General features: G+C 49.6%; 8 protein-coding genes across 8 annotated transcripts; 4 read left to right on the top strand and 4 right to left on the bottom strand.

Moving 5' to 3' along the window:
• Positions 1 to 599: 599 nt before the first annotated feature.
• On the bottom strand, positions 600 to 1,767 carry N7473_006289 (zinc-binding alcohol dehydrogenase family protein; the record flags this gene model as incomplete). The annotated part of the gene is made up of 3 exons (XM_057152229.1): positions 600 to 1,113; positions 1,173 to 1,428; positions 1,500 to 1,767. The coding sequence occupies 3 exons, from the start codon at positions 1,765 to 1,767 to the stop codon at positions 600 to 602; spliced, it is 1,038 nt and encodes a 345-aa protein (XP_057010034.1).
• Positions 1,768 to 2,422: 655 nt separating this feature from the next.
• Positions 2,423 to 3,448, top strand: N7473_006288 (NAD-dependent epimerase/dehydratase family protein; the record flags this gene model as incomplete). The annotated part of the gene is made up of 1 exon (XM_057152228.1): positions 2,423 to 3,448. The coding sequence occupies one exon, from the start codon at positions 2,423 to 2,425 to the stop codon at positions 3,446 to 3,448; it is 1,026 nt and encodes a 341-aa protein (XP_057010033.1).
• Positions 3,449 to 6,498: 3,050 nt separating this feature from the next.
• N7473_006287 (putative voltage-gated chloride channel (ClcA)) lies at positions 6,499 to 9,316 on the top strand (the record flags this gene model as incomplete). The annotated part of the gene is made up of 3 exons (XM_057152227.1): positions 6,499 to 8,649; positions 8,707 to 9,093; positions 9,155 to 9,316. 3 exons carry the CDS (start codon positions 6,499 to 6,501, stop codon positions 9,314 to 9,316), a joined length of 2,700 nt encoding a protein of 899 aa, XP_057010032.1.
• A 2,270-nt stretch (positions 9,317 to 11,586) lies between these two features.
• N7473_006286 (D-arabinitol 2-dehydrogenase) lies at positions 11,587 to 12,678 on the top strand (the record flags this gene model as incomplete). The annotated part of the gene is made up of 1 exon (XM_057152226.1): positions 11,587 to 12,678. The coding sequence occupies one exon, from the start codon at positions 11,587 to 11,589 to the stop codon at positions 12,676 to 12,678; it is 1,092 nt and encodes a 363-aa protein (XP_057010031.1).
• An 805-nt stretch (positions 12,679 to 13,483) lies between these two features.
• Positions 13,484 to 14,409, top strand: N7473_006285 (SDR family oxidoreductase; the record flags this gene model as incomplete). Its single annotated transcript, XM_057152225.1, has 2 exons — positions 13,484 to 13,541; positions 13,595 to 14,409. 2 exons carry the CDS (start codon positions 13,484 to 13,486, stop codon positions 14,407 to 14,409), a joined length of 873 nt encoding a protein of 290 aa, XP_057010030.1.
• Positions 14,410 to 14,532: 123 nt separating this feature from the next.
• N7473_006284 (dihydrofolate reductase) lies at positions 14,533 to 15,366 on the bottom strand (the record flags this gene model as incomplete). The annotated part of the gene is made up of 1 exon (XM_057152224.1): positions 14,533 to 15,366. One exon carries the CDS (start codon positions 15,364 to 15,366, stop codon positions 14,533 to 14,535), a length of 834 nt encoding a protein of 277 aa, XP_057010029.1.
• A 324-nt stretch (positions 15,367 to 15,690) lies between these two features.
• N7473_006283 (RNA polymerase II mediator complex head subunit MED22) lies at positions 15,691 to 16,853 on the bottom strand (the record flags this gene model as incomplete). Its single annotated transcript, XM_057152223.1, has 4 exons — positions 15,691 to 16,127; positions 16,256 to 16,324; positions 16,389 to 16,453; positions 16,550 to 16,853. The coding sequence occupies 4 exons, from the start codon at positions 16,851 to 16,853 to the stop codon at positions 15,906 to 15,908; spliced, it is 660 nt and encodes a 219-aa protein (XP_057010028.1). The 3' UTR covers positions 15,691 to 15,905.
• Positions 16,854 to 17,408: 555 nt separating this feature from the next.
• Positions 17,409 to 18,472, bottom strand: N7473_006282 (spliceosome-associated CWC15 family protein; the record flags this gene model as incomplete). The annotated part of the gene is made up of 7 exons (XM_057152222.1): positions 17,409 to 17,426; positions 17,492 to 17,527; positions 17,582 to 17,752; positions 17,817 to 18,186; positions 18,241 to 18,317; positions 18,383 to 18,405; positions 18,463 to 18,472. The coding sequence occupies 7 exons, from the start codon at positions 18,470 to 18,472 to the stop codon at positions 17,409 to 17,411; spliced, it is 705 nt and encodes a 234-aa protein (XP_057010027.1).
• Positions 18,473 to 18,485: the final 13 nt, after the last annotated feature.

Genomic DNA, 18,485 nt, shown 5'->3' with positions numbered 1-18,485 from the left:
CGTGTGTCCCGGAATACTTGGCATGCCCAGAGGGGCTTCAAGGCAGAGACTCAGGGCAAGAGCCAGAAACGGCCTGCGGCTAACCGTCACAACCAATACCTAGTTTTCGCCCTTCTACTCTCCCTGTCTCTATCCTTGTGTGCGCCTTACGAGTGAGGCATTTTTACTATTGATCCGGATCATCCAGCTCCGCAATCCCTTAAATTGCTAGCGCGACTAGCCTTCTCTTTATTGCCCTCTCGGCTCTTCCTTTTCCTTTCGAAGATAAGAAGGGCGGAGAAGGAAAGAAAGGACTTGTCGAGATAGGAGGGTTGGTAGAAAACCGCTAGAGTAGATTTGACTTAGCTCATGTCGTGATTTCATTGTAGTTTGTACAGTCGAAGGATTGACGCCGCTCGGCAAGTCACGAGGATTTCTGACGCTCAGTCAACAGCTTCCCACTTGGATGGCTTTCGAGAACCGTTCCCCAGAACCCCAGCCCCCTGAGCGAAATCTCATAGGACAATATACCCGGAATCATCACAGCCACGTTGGTCGGGAGAAAAGGAGAACAGCTGATGGAATTCACGGTACAGGATCATCCTCATCCTCATCTGCTACTAAACAGAGTATACTAGCTTACGTCCACTGATTTTGCCCTCTCGCATTTCCTGGAGCCCCTCAAAAATACCATCAAAGCCTCCCGATCTGACTTCAAACGGATGGACGCTAAGCTTTTTGGAGGACCAAACTTCCTCGACCAGCTTTATAAAATCAGCAGCAAACACGAAATCGTCTGGTCGGGCAGGGACTTTCTGCCCGGCGATTTCGAATGCCTCCCCAATTGCTGTGAATGCCATAGACGAGAGGTTGACAATATCCTTACGTGGAAGCTTAGGAATAGGCAATACTGATGAATATCTGCCGCCTTCCTTCCCAAGCACGTCGCAGCAAAACCTGGCGGTCACTTCGCTGGCAACAGTATCCAGAGCGTAACGTAGGGCGTGTTCGGTGACCTCTTTGATTAAGGAAACAGCGTCTGGAGAATTATAATCGAAGACATGGTCCGCACCCAGGTCACGAACGAGGTCGAAATTTCGGGGGGAGCATGTGGTCACGACGGTTAGTCCGGAACTGCGTGGTATATTTTAGTTTGCGACGCTCATCCCCGATACATATCCAGATTTACATACAGTTTAGCAAGTTGAATTGCCATAGTACCTGTGGCTGTGCTCCCGCCGTAAACGAGGACGAATACCGACTCCTGTGACGGTCGTGTTGGCAGTGGAAGGCGGAGGTTCTGGAACAAATGTTGGCCAGCAGTTATGGCGCCCACTCCAATAGCAGCAGCCTCTTCAAATGAGACACCTTCGGGAATTTTCATCTGGATGTTCCCCTTTGCTATAATATAGTCCCCGAATGCTCCATCTTCGAGGTTTGAGGCATTGCCTAGGAATTCTTATTAGCCTGGAAATTGCACTTTTCATGTAATTGTTCAGCATCAGACGAGGAATTCATACTTCCATGTACTAGACCAGCGACTCTATCACCAGGCTTCAGGCCGTTAGACACAGCAGGCCCGACCTCTTGCACTATACCGCTATAGTCACAGCCCACGGTCGCCCCTGGAGTGGCCATTTCGTCGATATGTTTCCAGTCCGTCGGGTTGAGGGCCACGGCGGCTGTCTTCACGAGGATGTAATCATCCTTGAGTTTCGGGATTGGCGCATCATGCACCAGCTGGGCTATGCCAGCAGACTTGATCTTTATACAAGTGTTCTTGGACATTTTTCCATCTGCAAGGTTTTGGTAGGTGAGGAGCAAGGTATTGGGTTCTTGTTGAATTCCTGGGGTTTTTATCCTCACCCCAAATCGTAGACGGGAGCTACAGGCGCTCTGGCCACATCCCCGATCCTCTCAAAGTTACTCCGTACGTTGCCCCTCATCAATTTATCACTTTATCACAAATACACGTGCCAATAGGTCGTCCCTGGATGCGGATGAGCAACAACCTAAAGCCCCACAAATACGATTGTCAGCGAGACATTAGTGGAGGGGGCTTTTGTTTAATGGAGGCCAGTTTATACGAGCAGATCTAGCTGATGGGGACTTTTTCTTACGTGAGATTGTCAAGAGAACCTCCAAGCACGATAGCCACGCTAGGGTCAAAGGTTGGCGCACCCTATATTCTGCATCATAAGGTGGCAAAAGTACGACCGGATAAATGCATGGTTGATGGGAAGTGATTTTATACTCTTGAATTTAGCATGTGTTTTGGGTCGGCCAACCCAACCAGGAAATAAACTTCGGAAGTTGAGTAAAAAGCCATGATTATTTTTGGCTAGAGGATAAGTATAAATAGGGCATATCTCTGACTGAGAGTGGAATCTGTTGGGGCTACCATCTCCCCATTATATCAAGTTGTTTGCGTGCAGTTCATACAATGCCACCAAGACTGTTCATCGTTGGCGCCACTGGGTATGCAGGAGGGGATTTTATTGCCCTTCTTACAGCTCTTCACCCTGATCTTGACTTCAGAGCCTTCGTTCGCAGTGCAGAAAAGGCTCGTTTACTATCTGAGACAATCCCAGCCGTCCAGTGCGTTGTAGGATCTTCACATGATAATGATCTCCTCGCAACCGAGAGTGAAGCAGCCGATATCGTCGTCCAGATCGCCGATACAGACGACGAGGAACTCTCTTTCGCAATGCTTGGTGGGGTTTCGAGGAACAAGAGCGGGGTATACATCCACATCTCTGGTGCTGGAAATCTCCTGGATTTATCCACCGAACCAGGTGTTTCCCACCCGAGAGTGTACGGGGATAAGTCCGACGCGGAAGAAATCCTCAATCTTCCTCCTGATCGTCCCCATGCCGCTATTGAGCAGGAGCTGATAAGAAGGGCGGCGTCAACGAATACCAAGATTGTTATTGTTAGCTTCCCAATGCTCTACGGCGAAGGAAGGGGCATATTCGCCAAGCATGCGGGACATTTTCAGCTTTATGTCCAGGGGGTGCTGTCGCATGGGAAGGCATTTGTGGTTGGAGCCGGAGCAAACCGTATCAGCACTTCACATGTATCCGATGCGTCAGCTGCGTTGGTCTTTGTGATTGAGGAGGTTTTGAAAGGTCGAGACAGTCGAATTCGCTGGGGGAATGAAGGATATTACTTTGTGGAGTCTTCGGAGTCCTCGTTTAAGGAAATCGCTACAGACGTGGCGAAAGTCTTGCATCAAAAGCAGCTGATCAAGTCAACGGAGATCGATTGTTTAGACTCAGAATCTGTCTCTAAGATCTGGTCACTCGGCCCTCTAATCTGGGGATTGAATGCAAGGGCTCGAGCGGAAAAGTTGTATGAACTGGGTTGGGTACCTTCGAGCTACCCACGAACTGAGTCGATGGGGGCCGTGATTGACTCGGTGCTTACTTCGATAAAGCTCAAGGCTGAGCTCATCATTCAGCTTGGTTGATTTCTCGCCGAATTTGGAAATAACAAAATATTTGATCCTATCTTCCAGATTCTCTCTTATGCCAAAAGAATTCTTGGGGTTAATCGAATGGATGACCTGGCCTTCCTGAATGTTTGGCACTACCTTGAGCCAGAGTGTTATGCAATAATAATAATGTGCGCTACTATATATATTGGCTCCTGGGTCATATCCGCTGATCGCGGATATAGTGGTCTTTTTTGGCCCAAGTGTATGATCATGTGACCCAGGCATGTATCGTAACAAGAGGTTACACAAGCCTCGTGTTTTCCCCCACTCCTATTCCCCTACTAAGGATATATCTCCTTCCTGTTTTGAGCGATATGACTGTACATAAATTGATCCATGTTAGAGAGGTTTTACATTCCTCAAGAAACGGTCTTTGACCTTTCTGAACAATTGACTTGGTCCCTTTCTCCTACCTGATTGACAGGCCTCTATCCTGATTTATAGAGTATCCTTACATCGAGGAATAGTATAATATCTTCTTTCCGAGCTGTAATAATGAACTAGAGTAGGTCTTCTCCTAAATAGTTGTAGAACCTGTTCTTATTAGTCTTGCTTCGATCTTAATCGTCAATATAAGTACATGTTCTTTGATGGTTATTCATATACATACTTTAATAATTTAAAAGATTTAAGAATAATATTGAAAATAATAAATTAATACTTAAATATATTACCTTATCTACCGTCGCTTAATTTAATTAATGTTGTTCTTAGTGGAAATAGTATATCGCTTTTGTATTATACCTTTCTCTAGTTATCGACGGCGTCGGTGATAATACTCGGCACTATAAGTTTAGCTTTTGCCTTTAAGAAGTAAATCAGGAATAGACAGAGCCTTGAATAGCGGTCTCTTTAATCGGAGGAGAACAGCAGGGCAAGAGAGAGGGAAATAATGCTAAGAGAAGGAGCAAATAATAAGAGAAGCGGTAAAGACCGAAGCCTAGAGAAGACCTAATAGTGGAAAAGACAACAGAATAGACTGCCTTTAAACAAGGAGGAGTGCAGTAAGCAAGAGCTACGGTTGATAGGGGGGGCTGGGGGGGGGGGCAGTCTCTTTAAATATTAAAAGAGTGGACTTAAGCGTAGCGTATAACAGAAGGACCTTTCTCTTTTTTTTTGCAATTAACGGCTACAATCGGATAACATAAAGGAAAAGACATAACGACATGCCTGAGTGCCTACCCTAAGCATCCTGAGTGAAGAGTGAGCTGATCCCTGAGCAACCCAGAGACACCATAAGTGCTCAGGGAGCAATTCATATTCACTCAGGGAGCATATGGAAATGGTGGGCAGAAACAGATCACGTGAATGCTCGGTGACTAATATTTTGGTAAAAAGATGCTTAAAACAGCGTCAAAAGATGCCGTTTTGGCGTCGAATTTACCGTTACCTAGCATTGTGGTGTAAATATACTAACTTAATCATTGTTTAGTTCTAAGCTAGTGGCAAATCATGTCTACTTCGAGTTCAATACCCGCCACCAATAGGAGGCCAGCCAACAGAGCAGCCAATTGTGATACACAATGGACCAAAGCTGCAAAGCTCCCTCTCCCCTCCTCCATGAAGGCAAGCGCAATCTTATGCGCCCATGCATATCCTGGTGGACTGTCGATCGGTGGCACTGAGCACCCGAGGGAGGCCCTCAAAGCTTATGTATTCCCGCCATCAACAACAATCACAATACCCCAGTTCAGCCACAGTCATCATTTGTCAAGGCTGGCATAACCATCTGCAGAGTATCCTTGTCAAGGCGGGAGATAGTTCGCATGATCGGGCTTCAGAGATGAATTTTCTGGACCCTCAATACCTTAAGCCGTCCACTGCCAAGAGATCCGCCCCCAGCGATCGCCCCGAGCGGAGACAACAGCCATCGGGGGCATGGATGACAGCTGGGCGCATGGGGTACATCCGGGACTGGCGTGGTGTGGCACGGGCAGTAATGTCTCAGTAGGGTCAGCACAAATAGACTGACTAGTTATTAGCCGGGTTTGAGTCATGGTATGCAGCCGCCCAGGCCGGAATGAACTCGTGAATTGGTACTTTGTGCTGCCCTCGATCCCGAGTCAGGTTTGTCTCAGATGGTAGGCAGCATCCTACTTATTCGAGGTCAGCAGTCGACGGTGACAGGAACAGTCAGATGGCTGTTCAAAATGATCAAATGGATGGAGCCCGCACTGCCCTCTCTCTGCTCATCTGCCCTTCATCCGAGCTCTGGGCACTGGGGGCTGATCAATCATATAGAATATGATTTGTCCTGTGAGATGGAAGTTTGATCCTGGACAGCACTTTTGGAAGAAACCGCGTTGGAACTAGCCATGAAGAGCAAAAGGGTTAGCAAGTCAATGCAAGGCCACGGGCTTCCGAGAGCCGATCGGCGGGAAGCGCGGGGGATGAAAGTAACGGCGAGAGGCAAATTGGAGAGCGGGCCCTTCATGAAGCTTCGAATGAGAGAGTCGAATATTCGAAAGGGTGGGCGTTTAATATATAAGTTGCATACAGGATTGTATCTGAACGGAGTCATAGTATTGTTATTCTTGAAGTGGAAGATGATACAACCACCTGGATAGTGGAATAATGTGGAGAGTTGGACGAGTGGAAACAACAACAAACTCACCTGACGCGTTATCCAGTCGATCATCCGCCAACTGCCATTTTCTCCTTCTTTGTCCTTCGTTACTCTCTGATCTGACATACACATTTCGACTATTTACTGGTTTTTTCTGCTTCTCTTGATACATATTCAAGGGAAGTATGCTTGTTGGTGAGTCAACAAACCCCCTGTTTTATAGTAAACCCCGCTATACTCCGTACATGAAGCCACAATCTCGTGCTGCCCGAGCAGGGTATAGCTTCTCCCCGACCCAACCTTGCGTCAATGTGGAGCCGTCCCCCGTCTTTTCTTGACCGCACGGCACAGAAAACTAATCCTAAGACTTTGACCCCTCACCAGGCTCTAACGTTCAGATTCGAAGCATAGCAGCTTCTCACCAGCGCCATGCCTCGCTCTGTGCCACAAGCCTCGCATGAGCGGGACGAGGGTGACCCTGAACCAACCGCCCCAACCTCCCGGACCGCGCCCCCCATCTCCGACAGCCTACCGTCGAGCTCAGAGCTACCTCAACGAACCACACACCGGCTACCAGTCCCTCGAATCTCATCTGGAAATCGGTGAAACGACCAGTCTCCTCGGCGCTGAGGCTCAGCGTCAGGCCCCGCGGCGATCATACACAAGCACCTCCGGCATTTCGGGTCCCGACTCGCTGCGCTATCTCCTGACGGCGGGTAGTCTCCGCCGCACCGCGAACCACAGCCGGACCAACTCACAAGGGAGGCGGTTTAGCCGTCGACCGAGCTTGGGCGATGAAGGTCGGCCGGCGAGTTTGCCGGCGTCGACCAAGGACGGGTTGACCGCCTCTTCGTTCCTGGATGAGCGGACATGGTATGATCAATTTACGTCGACCGACTGGGTGCACGATAGCATTGCGGATGGAGCGCGTCTGCGACAGCTCAGACAGCGCAAGGATATCCGCGGGCGGCTCTTAGCCTGGTTTGACGGCGCTCAGGGATGGGTTTTGGTCGCACTGATTGGGTGCATTACGGCGGCCATTGCCTACTTTGTGGATGTTACGGAGGACGCGATATTTGACATGAAGATGGGATATTGTGCACACAAGCTCTTTGCGAGCAAGAGCGAATGCTGCGGGGAGGGGGTCACCACATGTACGAACTGGCGGTCCTGGTCACAGATCTTCCGCGCATCCAGTTCGGAGAATCAATGGGTAGACTTTACATTATTTGTCGCCTGGGTCGTGGCACTTGCTATGATCTCATGCGCCTTGACCATGCTCACTAAGACGGTAGTACCATCGTCGATATCATTGACTACACTGGATGAGAACCTTGGTGCCGAGGCGCGTGGTACCAAGCGTGGAACGGGTAGTGGTGGCTCGGGCTCCCCAAGCTCGCAGACCAGTCCACACGGGACATTCCCGAATCACCCGCCCCGCCCGGCCATGATTTACTACTCTGCTGCGGGCAGTGGAGTTGCCGAAGTCAAGGTGATCAACAGTGGATTCGTGCTTCACGGGTACCTAGGCTTGAAGACTCTGGTAGTCAAGACAATTGCGTTGGTCTTCAGTGTTGCATCCGGTTTGAGTTTGGGCAAAGAAGGTCCCTACGTGCATATTGCCACTTGCGTTGGCAATATCTGCTGTCGTCTCTTTGCCAAATACAACCAAAATGACGGTAAGCGACGAGAAGTACTCAGTGCAAGTGCTGCCAGCGGTGTTGCCGTCGCCTTTGGCGCTCCCATCGGTGGTGTGCTCTTCAGTTTGGAGGAGGTCAGCTACTATTTCCCGCCCAAGACTCTGTTCCGAACGTTCTTCTGCTGTATCGCCGCTGCGCTGTCCTTGAAGTTTCTTAACCCATATGGGACTGGCAAGATTGTCCTCTTCCAAGTCCGTTATAACACGGATTGGGAGATTTTTGAAATCATTATCTTCGTTTTCCTGGGTGTACTTGGTGGCGCCCTCGGTGCTTTCTTCATCAAAGCCTCGAGTTGGTGGGCTCGCAACTTCCGTCGCATCCCGGCTATCAAGCGCTGGCCTATGCTGGAGGTGTTCCTTGTCGCCGTGCTCACCGGCCTGGTCAGCTTCTGGAATCGATACACCAAGCTACCCGTGACGGAACTGCTGTTTGAGCTCGCCAGCCCATGTGAAGGAGAGTCGCGGTCGAGCACGGGCCTTTGTCCTCGCGAAGATGGCATTGTTGAAATCATCCAATACCTCCTGGTGGCATTCGTGATCAAGAGTCTCTTGACCGTTGTCACCTTCGGCATCAAAGTGCCTGCTGGTATCTATGTGCCGTCCATGGTTGTTGGTGGTCTGATGGGCCGAATTGTCGGACATTCTGTGCAATACTGGGTGGCGAAGAACCCTACGTTCTTCCTGTTCGACGCCTGTCCTAACGTCGCGGGGATGGAGTCCTGCATTACGCCCGGTGTCTATGCAATGGTCGCAGCCGGGGCTACCATGTGCGGTGTCACCCGGTTATCCGTCACCCTCGCCGTGATCCTCTTTGAATTGACAGGAAGTTTGGACCACGTTCTACCATTCTCGTTATCCGTTCTGTGTGCCAAGTGGACTGCAGATGCCATTGAACCCCGAAGCATCTATGTAAGGATCACGGTCTTACCCTCTAGCTATCGCCCGCAACATACTGACTATGACTAGGACTTACTTACCGACATGAACTCCTACCCCTTCCTCGACAGCAAACTGCAGCCTCTTTCCGATGCCGAACTCGGTGATATCGTGCGACCACCCCACAAAGGCCGCATCATCGATATTTCCAACTCCCCCTTCGTCTCTGCATCCGCCCTGCGCACAAAGCTGGAACATCTATTGATGGCGGGTGAATTGGACAGCGGCTTGCCAATCCTTCGTGATGGCATCTTGACTGGTCTCATTCCCGCGCCGGATCTCGAGTTTGCGCTGGATTCCCTCGGTGACGATGAGGATAACACCGTTTGCCTGATGGCGATGGATGCCTCTGTCGCTATTTATGATAGCGAGAACGAAGACGCGGTGCAGGAGGACTTTACCCGGTTCATTGACCCGGTATGTGTATTCGTTCCGAAAGTTGTCCTGTCTCAATACTAACGTTTCCTTTGTTTGATAGGCACCTGTCTCCCTGGATGTCCACTCCCCCATCGACCTCGTTTACCAGTGTTTTGCCAAATTGGGTCTTCGGTATCTCTGCGTGCTGCAAAATGGCCACTATGCGGGCTTAATACATAAGAAGGCCTTTGTGAAATTTATGAAAGAGAACGAGAAGGCATAGTCGATTTTGATGATTCTGAGCATTGGGCTCTCACATTTTTATTTCAAGTTGCATAGTCATTCCGTTCTTGTCCATAGGTTCTGTTCTGGATTTTTTTCTGTTTTTGTTTATCCTTTTTTTCTCAGAGCCGCATTGGCGGGCGTTTCTTCGGCATGTTTCCTCTCCTTTCGACCGAATATTTTGCATCTAGCATTGCATATACACCTCACCATCTGACTTGAATCTGAATCACTTGATGAACTTGGTTATTTTTTTCATCAATGCTTATTCCTCTTTGGTATTTTTGCCATATTCTCTGTCTCCTCCGTAGTCAATTTCCATCCATGATTTCTCCTTCCGCAGTTACCACCATATGCGATGTAAAGAAGGGGGCGGGAGGGTAAAATGACCTCCCCACAAAACTCAGGAGAAGCAAGAACTGATCATGTGGCCTATAATTTGAAATTGGAAATTACCTGGTCCGTGTCAAAGTCCTGAGTGCAACAGATCTTCGCTAAAGATTCCATTGGGAAAATCCTTCGTACTTTTGTCAGCCGCGTAGACCCCATAGCCAGTAGGGTCCCTTGTAGGAGGGTGATGAGCATACTCCCCACGTGTCAAAAGAAACGACTCTATCCAATCATTCCTCCATCCTCTGTACGGCGTACTGTGGTTGCAAGTTAAAGTACACAAGTAGGGCTGTGACCGGTATCCGGGGTCCTATTGCATGCTTTGATTCGTGTATCTCATTTTTCGGATCGTTGCGCTGTGAGAATGACCGGGATATCGGGATGAGATGAGCCGGTGAGGATGAGTACCCTTAAAGCCGAACGGAGGTGATGTGTCTTCCGTTATGGAGTCGGTTGACGGGGACGACGGAGTTAGATGTTCAGCTCCGCCATGGGAAAATAGATCAGACCACACCCACAGCTTACAGCTTATAGCTCCGGAGTGAGATGCTACTGTATGAAGTACAGTAAGGCTGTAAGACAGTACCTACATCCTACCCAGTTGCGGCGCAGTCATTCCTCGGTGTACATGTACATTGTATCGGGATACCTGTAAGGGGTAAGCCTCCAGATCCAGGGTCCCACTGGCTTCAATTGGTCCAATCAAATAAGGGTCGGAAGTTTGGCATTGCAGAGCCGGGCAAGCCTTCAAGGGGGTAAAAAATTGTGCTATGAAACTTGTAATTTGAGCATTGAATATAGTGAACAATCCTGTAGAGTATCAGTATCCACTATCCCCATAAAACTGGTGTCTAGTAGTGTCCACCGTCCGGGGGTAGTGTCACGGGGTCAAACAGTGATTACGATCGGTGGCTGCGCTAATCAATTCGCTAACGGTGACTAGACTCGGCAGGTAGCTTTTTGGTTGTTTGTTTGGGATTTGATTTGATTTTTTTCGTTCGTTTGTCAACTATCAGATCGCTATTAGTTGTATCTTATTCCAATACATACTATCATACTATATGCAGTGTGTACGGAGTACATAGGCTAGGGAGCTTCTGCAAAAGGTCATCTGACCCTTTCTTATTTGTAAGTCCCGGTCAGCCTCTCGCAGCATTTTGCCATTTCTTATCCCCTTGAAAGTTGATCTGGATTTATTGAGTTCCTGTTTTGCCGCCGAGAATTAGAATTGCCCCAGCTAAGCTTTGAATTCAAGCAGAAAAAAAATTGGATGCAATATCAACAATTGCGAATTGAGAATTTCCTTGAACTGCTAGAATAACTACTGTAGACAGTCCAGCCAGTCTAGACCCCCTTTCCGCGTTGTCCGCACGCCTCTCACCGATCTTTTTCGCATGACATTCTTAGATTGCTCATCTTTCCTATTTTCTCCCTTTTTGGTATTTTGATTTTATTTTTTTTTGGCTCGGCTCTAATTTTAGGGTTTATTTTTTTCGGTTTCCCTTTCAACATAAGCAAAAAAATGTGCACATGACCCGTTGTGTTATTGATCCAAGACCGATCCAGATGGCGAGATCCACTTCTTTCTCTTTCTCCTGGATCTTCTTCCCGGGAAGACTTGCGTTTACATGCCGGGCATCTTGGTTCATGTATATAGTATGAAGGTTCAATCTTCGGTGTAGATGTTGCGGTGTAAGGGGCTTTGAAGATTATCTGGCTTCTTATTCTTTTCTACAGCTTATATTCCGGCTTTCACCCAGTCCAGACCCCATTCGAAGTACATACAGGACACTCTTTGCATTCCATACTTATATACCCATTCCACCCCAATTACAATCTCCTTCTTCGCTCTCTCCTCTATTCTCCCGGGGAATACACACAATGTCTCTAGCTCGTCACGTCCTCCGCTCCTGCCGCGCAGGGCCCAACACCCTGCCAACAGTCACCCGCATCCAACCCATCAACCACTTCTCCACCACCCGACCCAACCGCCTCCAAACCACCGACAAAAAGAACCGCATTCCCGAAAAAGAAGTCCCAGTCACAGACTACGATGCCGGCCACAGCTCCGCCCACAAACACACCGTCCACGTCTTCCAAGACGGCGCAACCCCCCACACCAACATTCCCCAGACCTGGCAAGAACAGGAATCCGTCCACCCGCTCACCCGCGACGTCTACGAAAAATTGCCCCACACAATGCGCAACATGACCATGTTCGGCAAAACAGTCATCATCACCGGCGGTGCCCGCGGTCTGGGAAACCACATGGCCCGCGCCTGTGCCGAAGCCGGCGCAAAGAACATTGTCATCTTCGACGCGAACCAGGAACTCGGAGACGAGGCTGCCGCCGAGCTGCACGATAAGACAGGTCTACCTATCTCCTTCTACCGGGTTGACGTGCGCGATGCCGCAGCTATCACCGCCTCGGTCGAAGCTTGCGTGGAAAAATATGGTGTGCCCGATGTCCTGATTAACTCAGCCGGTATCGCGGACTCGAACATCAAAGCCGAGACCTACGACGTGGCCATGTTCCGCCGTCTCATCGACATCAACCTCACAGGATCATTCCTCATGTCGCAGGCCGTTGGTCGCGCAATGATCGCAGCCCGTAAGCCCGGCAGTATCATTTTGGTTGCTTCCATGTCTGGATTGGTAGTGAACTACCCCCAGGAACAGAGTTGCTATAACGCGTCCAAGGCTGGTGTGATTCAATTGGGCAAGTCGCTGGCCGCGGAGTGGGCGAAGAATGATATCCGGGTTAACACTATTTCCCCGGGTTACATGGACACAGCGCTGAACCGGGTTCCGGCTCTGGAGGCGCAGAAGAAGATCTGGAAGTCGTTGACTCCGCAGAACCGGTTAGGCAATGTGGATGATCTGAATGGTCTTTGCGTTTTCCTTGCTTCGGATGCGTCCAAGTTCATGACGGGCGCAAACTGTGTGATTGATGGTGGTTATACTTGCTATTAAGCTGATCCAATTGAAGGGCGAGTGGTGGTGGGAGAAAAAGTAGGATTGGATTGTTGGAAAATACGAGTACTCTCGGACGGTGGTTTCGTTGATTCTGAGAGAGATTCTGGTTTTGTTTGATTGGGGGCTTCTGTCATGTTCAGTTTTCTTTTTTTTTTTTTTTTTGATTGTTAGATATAGAAAGATAGAGGGTTGTACCATGGATAGATGTCAATCTTAGTTCTATATTTACCCCACACTTGCCTCCACTTTTTATGGGGACTCCCGACTCACGATCTCACGATGGCCCGCACCCCCACGCGAGGGGGAGCTAAAATCCCAAGTACAGATGTAGAGTAAGCCACTAGATCCCTGCTCCCTAAACTAAAAGAGGTCTAGGAAAGGAGTGTAATGAAGAGTCAGAAGAGAATAATAGAAAAAGCCCAGGAAAATGATAGCGACAGTGATATCTTAGCAAGTATACTGTATTATTGTCTAAAGCTAGAAATCCTTCTCATCCTCTTTTTAGTTATTTTTTCAGGTCTCGTTTACCTCTACTTCAGCCTTCTTTCCTCGTCAACTCGCTATTTTCCTTGGAATTGTGTCAACTATTCCATCACATTGAAGGTATATATTTCCCCACCACCTCCACCTTGTTGTACACACAAATGATGTCACGTTCTATCTACCCCCACGCGGGGTTGACCGACTATTGAGGGGAATAACCAGCCTAACTTCCAACTACATACTATAGTATTCGAGATTGTCTGCGAATCAAAGAGATATACGTTCAAGTGTCTCCGTGATCAGTCCACCAAAACATATTATGGCATCTCATCGTCCCTACGAGTCCAAGCTCGGAATCGTCACTGGAGGATCTCGAGGTAAGTCTTTTGATCTCAATCCATTCCATCTCACAGCTGACAGAACTACCCAGGCATCGGCGCCGCCGTAGCCAAAAGACTCGCCGCCAAAGGCTGCAATCTCCTTCTAGTCTACACATCCGACTCCTCCGTCCAGCCCACCAAAGAACTATGCTCACACCTAGCATCCACACACACAATCCACTGCACATCCATCCAAGCAGACCTCTCCAATCCCACCTCAGCATGCACCACAATCCTCGAATCCGCCAAAACCCTCTTCGACAGCTACAACCCCTCAACAGCCCTTCAAATCGACATCCTCATCAACAACGCTGGCGTATCCTCAAACCAACACCTAAATGACCCCCAAGCAGGACCAATCTCCACCACCGAGTTCGACCGCGTCTACAAAATAAACGTCCTAGCCCCGCTCCTCCTCACCCAAACCATCGCACCATATCTCCCCCACGACCGCTCAGGCCGCATCGTAACCGTCTCAAGCGTCTCTTCTTCTATCGGCTACCAGGGTCAATCCGTGTACGCGGGCAGCAAAGCCGCCGTCGAAGCCATGACGCGCGTCTGGAGTCGCGAGTTGGCGGAAAGGGCGACTGTTAACGCGGTGAATCCTGGCCCGGCTTGGGGGGATATGTATGAGAAGGCGGGACAGGCGTTTTGGGATATTAATCAGCCTTATGTGGATGCAGCGCCGTTGGCGAAGTATAATGGGGAGGAGGAGGTGTTGGAGATGGTGGGGGAGGATAGGGAGAGGTTTGATGCGTTGGTGAGAGAGAATATGAAGGGGAGACGACCGGCGTTTACGGGGGAGATTGCAGGGACGATTGATATGCTTTGCTCTGTGGAGGGGGGTGGACGACGGGGAGTGTGATTTGTGCGAATGGGGGGATGAAAATGTCTATTGCGTAATGAAGGATGGAGGATGATCTAACTCTCGCCATGCAATTCTATAGATATTTGTATGCAGATGAATCTTATCAGGGTATCTCCTTATCTACTCCAATCTCTCATACCCAACCATCTGCACCTCAACCTCCCCATCCTGAATCCACTCCCCCGTAACACTCTCCCCCACCCACTCAGACACCTCGTCCGCACTAGCAGTCCGCCATCCATTCTCAGCCCCAAGTCCCTCAACAGGGAAGAAAGTATCACACTCAAACTCCTTCGCCACACCATCATCTCCAGCCCTCCTCACAACATTCGTCATAACAATCCTCACAGGCCTCCTCGGCTCGACAGCCTTCATCCGCAACGCAGCACCGTATATCTCCGCACCGCCGATAACATAAATCTTGCCTAACCGTCCGCAAGATCCATAAACAGTATCTAATTCCGACAACGCAGCATCCAGACTAGTCGTCACCAACGCATCGGTGATAGGTTCTTCGGGAGAAGCACCACTCGACTCCTTCCCAGCCTCAGCTTCGGCTGCAGCTTTAGCCCTCGCCGTCTCCGCCATCTTCACCTTCCTTGCCTCAAGTTCCTTCAACACACCCTCCCTCACAACACCAGTCGTATCACGGGTAACAACGACACTAATCCGCTTCCCCAATGGACGCAGGTGCTTGGGCACCGAGTCGTATGTCTTCCGGCCCATGATGATCGCATTGGTAGTACCCGGTGTTGGGGCGCGGGATGTTGCCCGGGCAAAGAAGGACATGTCTGTCTTTATGCGTGGCCAGGGGAGGGTCCCCTTGAGACCGATTCCTAGGCGGGTGGGTGCTGCTTCATTGGGTGTTGAGGACGCGACGCGGATGGGGGTTGTGGCGACGATGAGGGTGAGGGGGAGGGAGTGGGGTATTTGGTGGGTTGATGGGGGTGGCATAGTTGAGTTGTGTAGATGGATGGATTATATGATCTGGTGTGAGAAGGGAGGTGATTATGGGTTAAATTGGATTGAGGTTGGAGTTGGAGAGATTCGAAGGAGAATTGGGAATTGGGAATAAGAATGACTCTTGACGCGGAGAGTGGAGATGCGCAAAAGTTGGGACGCGTGCTTATCAGCTTATCGGTGACACTCGGGGGAAACGTATACATCCAGAATAGTAAGGCTGAAATTGTGCCCGAAATCTTGTTTACAAATCTTAAATAAGATGTCAAAAAGGATACAACCGCTCTGTCTCATTAAGAATCCAGATGAAATTAACTAGATCGAATGTGCAATGTTAATGGGGTATCGAACGCCGGATCCCCAAACGCTATGCTGGAAACTAAGTATGTCCCGTAAAAAACCGCAATCCCTGTCCCAGTCATCATGGTCCGTAGACATGATGAGGACGCAAAATAATAGAAAAGAAAAAAAAGAAAATCAACCTATGCAACCCAAAAAACCTTCCCAATGCAAAAAAACCACCCAATGCCAATTTAGTTCTCCTTTTGCTTGTCCTTTCCAGTCTTGTCGTCCTCAGGGCACAGCTTCTGGAAGGCACCTGCCTCGATGGCCTTCTCGACCGCCTTGACGTCGTCCTCGAGCTTCTCATTACGCTCGACATCCTGCGAGCTCTCACCCAGCGTATCCAGGGTGCCGAAGAGCCAAGCCTCTTTCATTGAGCGAGTGAGGCTAAGGATATCCTCAGCGGCGCGGACCTATAAGTAATGACATGGGTTAGTGAGAGATTCTCATCTCAGCTCATGAGCCCATAGCAGAAAGATCCATTCCTGAAATTGGAAGATCCGGTGATCGAAACCTCTCTCACATATGAAGGGAAACTCACAATCGCATTGACTTCGACGTCGATCTGAGTCGACTCGGCGGCGATCGCCGCGTGGCTGGTCCGTTCCATCTGAACAAGAATGTTTAGCAAGGCCGAGGATTCACAAGGTAGGGATGTAGAGCTCAGAACTCACATTGGCGCACGCCATGATGTTCTCATAGCGTTTCAGAAGCTCAGCAACGTCATTGTTGACGCGCTCTGGAAAAAGAACTTAGATTAGCTGAGCTGTTCGTGTAGCGATCTCATCGATATCGTGGATGAGAGTTGACTCTGATGAGGGGAGGGGTCACATACGGTGGACTTGCTTAAGGGGCTGATCTTTGTCCATCTTCTTGATGAAAAGATCGGGAGGAGTTGGCGACCTCTCAGGGATATCCCAGTCGTCGGTGTCGAGGTAGTCGAGAGGAGAGTCAGTAGTAGGGGAGCCAATGGGAGAGCCAAGAGATGAGCCAAGCGGAGAGTTAGGAGGGGAGCCGAGAGGAGATTCAGGGGGAGAGACAAGAGAAGAGTCAGGAGAAGAGACAGTAGGAGAATCAAGAGGAGGGTCAGTAGGATCGGAAGATGGTGGTGGGGTGGAGGAGGAAGCTTTATCTTCCATCTTGCAATATGGGGCGGTGGGGTGGGCGGTGATGGAAGACAGAAAGAGGCGGTGTAGAGGGCGGTGAATTGGAGGTATGGAGATGCGGCGTTCGAGGAAGTATGGCAGTGACGACAGTGGAGGAAGAAGGAAACCAGGTTGTGGAGATGGATGAGGAAGCATTTCCAGTCTCAGTCTACGCGATAACAATAGCAAACGGGAAATTGGATAAATAGTGATGAATGATTTACCACTAAGGATTATTGTGATTATATGGTATTTGGCTAAAGCTGGCATGCTATTCCTCGCCGTCAAGGAAGAGATTGTAACTATGAAATTGGCCAGCCAATGACAGCATAGCTAGTGGGTGGTTCTCCAAGATCGATTTCCAAATCTACGCGAGTTCCCATCTCCCCCCAATCCTGCTGGCTTTTGGATGTTCGTCTTCAAATGGTGGCGGTGATGACTCCGGCTTTCCAATGTGAGTGGCTTGTATGGCAGGTGTTAAAAGGTAGAAGGGTAGTCGTGGATGCGTTTCACTGAGCGGTCTGGTTGAATCTAGTCTATTCATCCGTTTTAACGGACATATTTCGACTGCAAATTGTGGAATCAGTTTTTGGGTCTTTTGGTTTGAATGACAACAATGCTGAAAAACGTACCATGAATCTCTTGTGAAAGTCGGAACGCAGCAAGTCCTGAACAAGATAAATTAGTATACCTGCTTTCCATGGGCATTCATATAAACTCACATTGACAAACTCCTTGCCCTCCTTCTTCTCTGTGCCTCGGGCCTGGTTCTTAAACACAACATCATCGTCCCATCGCCGCTTCATGTTGAAGTCTTGGGCATTGAGAAGGGGATTGCCCCGGGCGATATACACCTCCCGCTGCTCTTGCTCTTCGGCAGCCCGTTCTAGTTCCTGTGAAGTATCAGTATGCCAATTCCAAGAGAGGGGATGCTCAACTGCTCTCAATGGACCGTACCTCTTTCTCTTTTTGTGCTTGCCGCTCCTTCTTGATCTTCTCCAGCTCGCGCATCAGCTCAGCTGCCTCGTCTTCATCGTCACTATCCTCCTCCTCGCTGCTGTCCTCTTCTGATCCGTCGGAATCCGCATCTATGTCTCGTGTTTCTTCTAGGATTCGTCGTCGCTTGGCTTCCGGATCTTCCTCCGCCTCACCATCGGCGTCTGTGGGGGCAGCTTCGAGTTGACGCTTGGGGGCAGTGGACTCTTCGATGGCGGGCTCTTCGATGGGAGCACCGCTCTTCTTGGCAAAGTGCGCAGCCTCGGCCTTCAAAAGCTCAGCGCGCAAGTCACGGACCTCCTTGTCGGCATCACCACCTTGTCCAGGTTGTCTCGGGGAGCATTAGCTACTGCGCTGGGTACTTCGGGGGTGTTCCATAGCTTACCGGACTTTCAAGTGTGTGTGTGCAGGCAGTAGTCGCTGGTGGTAGGCGGGCCCTCGAAGAGCTTCCTTTCCTTGAGCCTGATCATATCATATTAGTCCCTGTTGGCTGTAGTGATGCGGAGTGTAGGCGCAAGTAGGCGTACCGGGTCAAAGGTGGGTCTGTGAGCTTTAAGAAATTAGTATTATTCTCAAAAAAGTTTCATGAGCAAAGCAACAAACATACCTGTGGTCATCTTGACGGTTGGT

This window comes from Penicillium subrubescens, assembly GCF_028828155.1.
Source record: "Penicillium subrubescens strain IBT 31985 chromosome Unknown utg000004l_segment0_segment0, whole genome shotgun sequence".
Lineage (NCBI taxonomy): Eukaryota > Fungi > Ascomycota > Eurotiomycetes > Eurotiales > Aspergillaceae > Penicillium > Penicillium subrubescens.
Note: the sequence above shows the minus strand (reverse complement) of the source record. Positions and strands in the feature narration are given on the sequence as shown.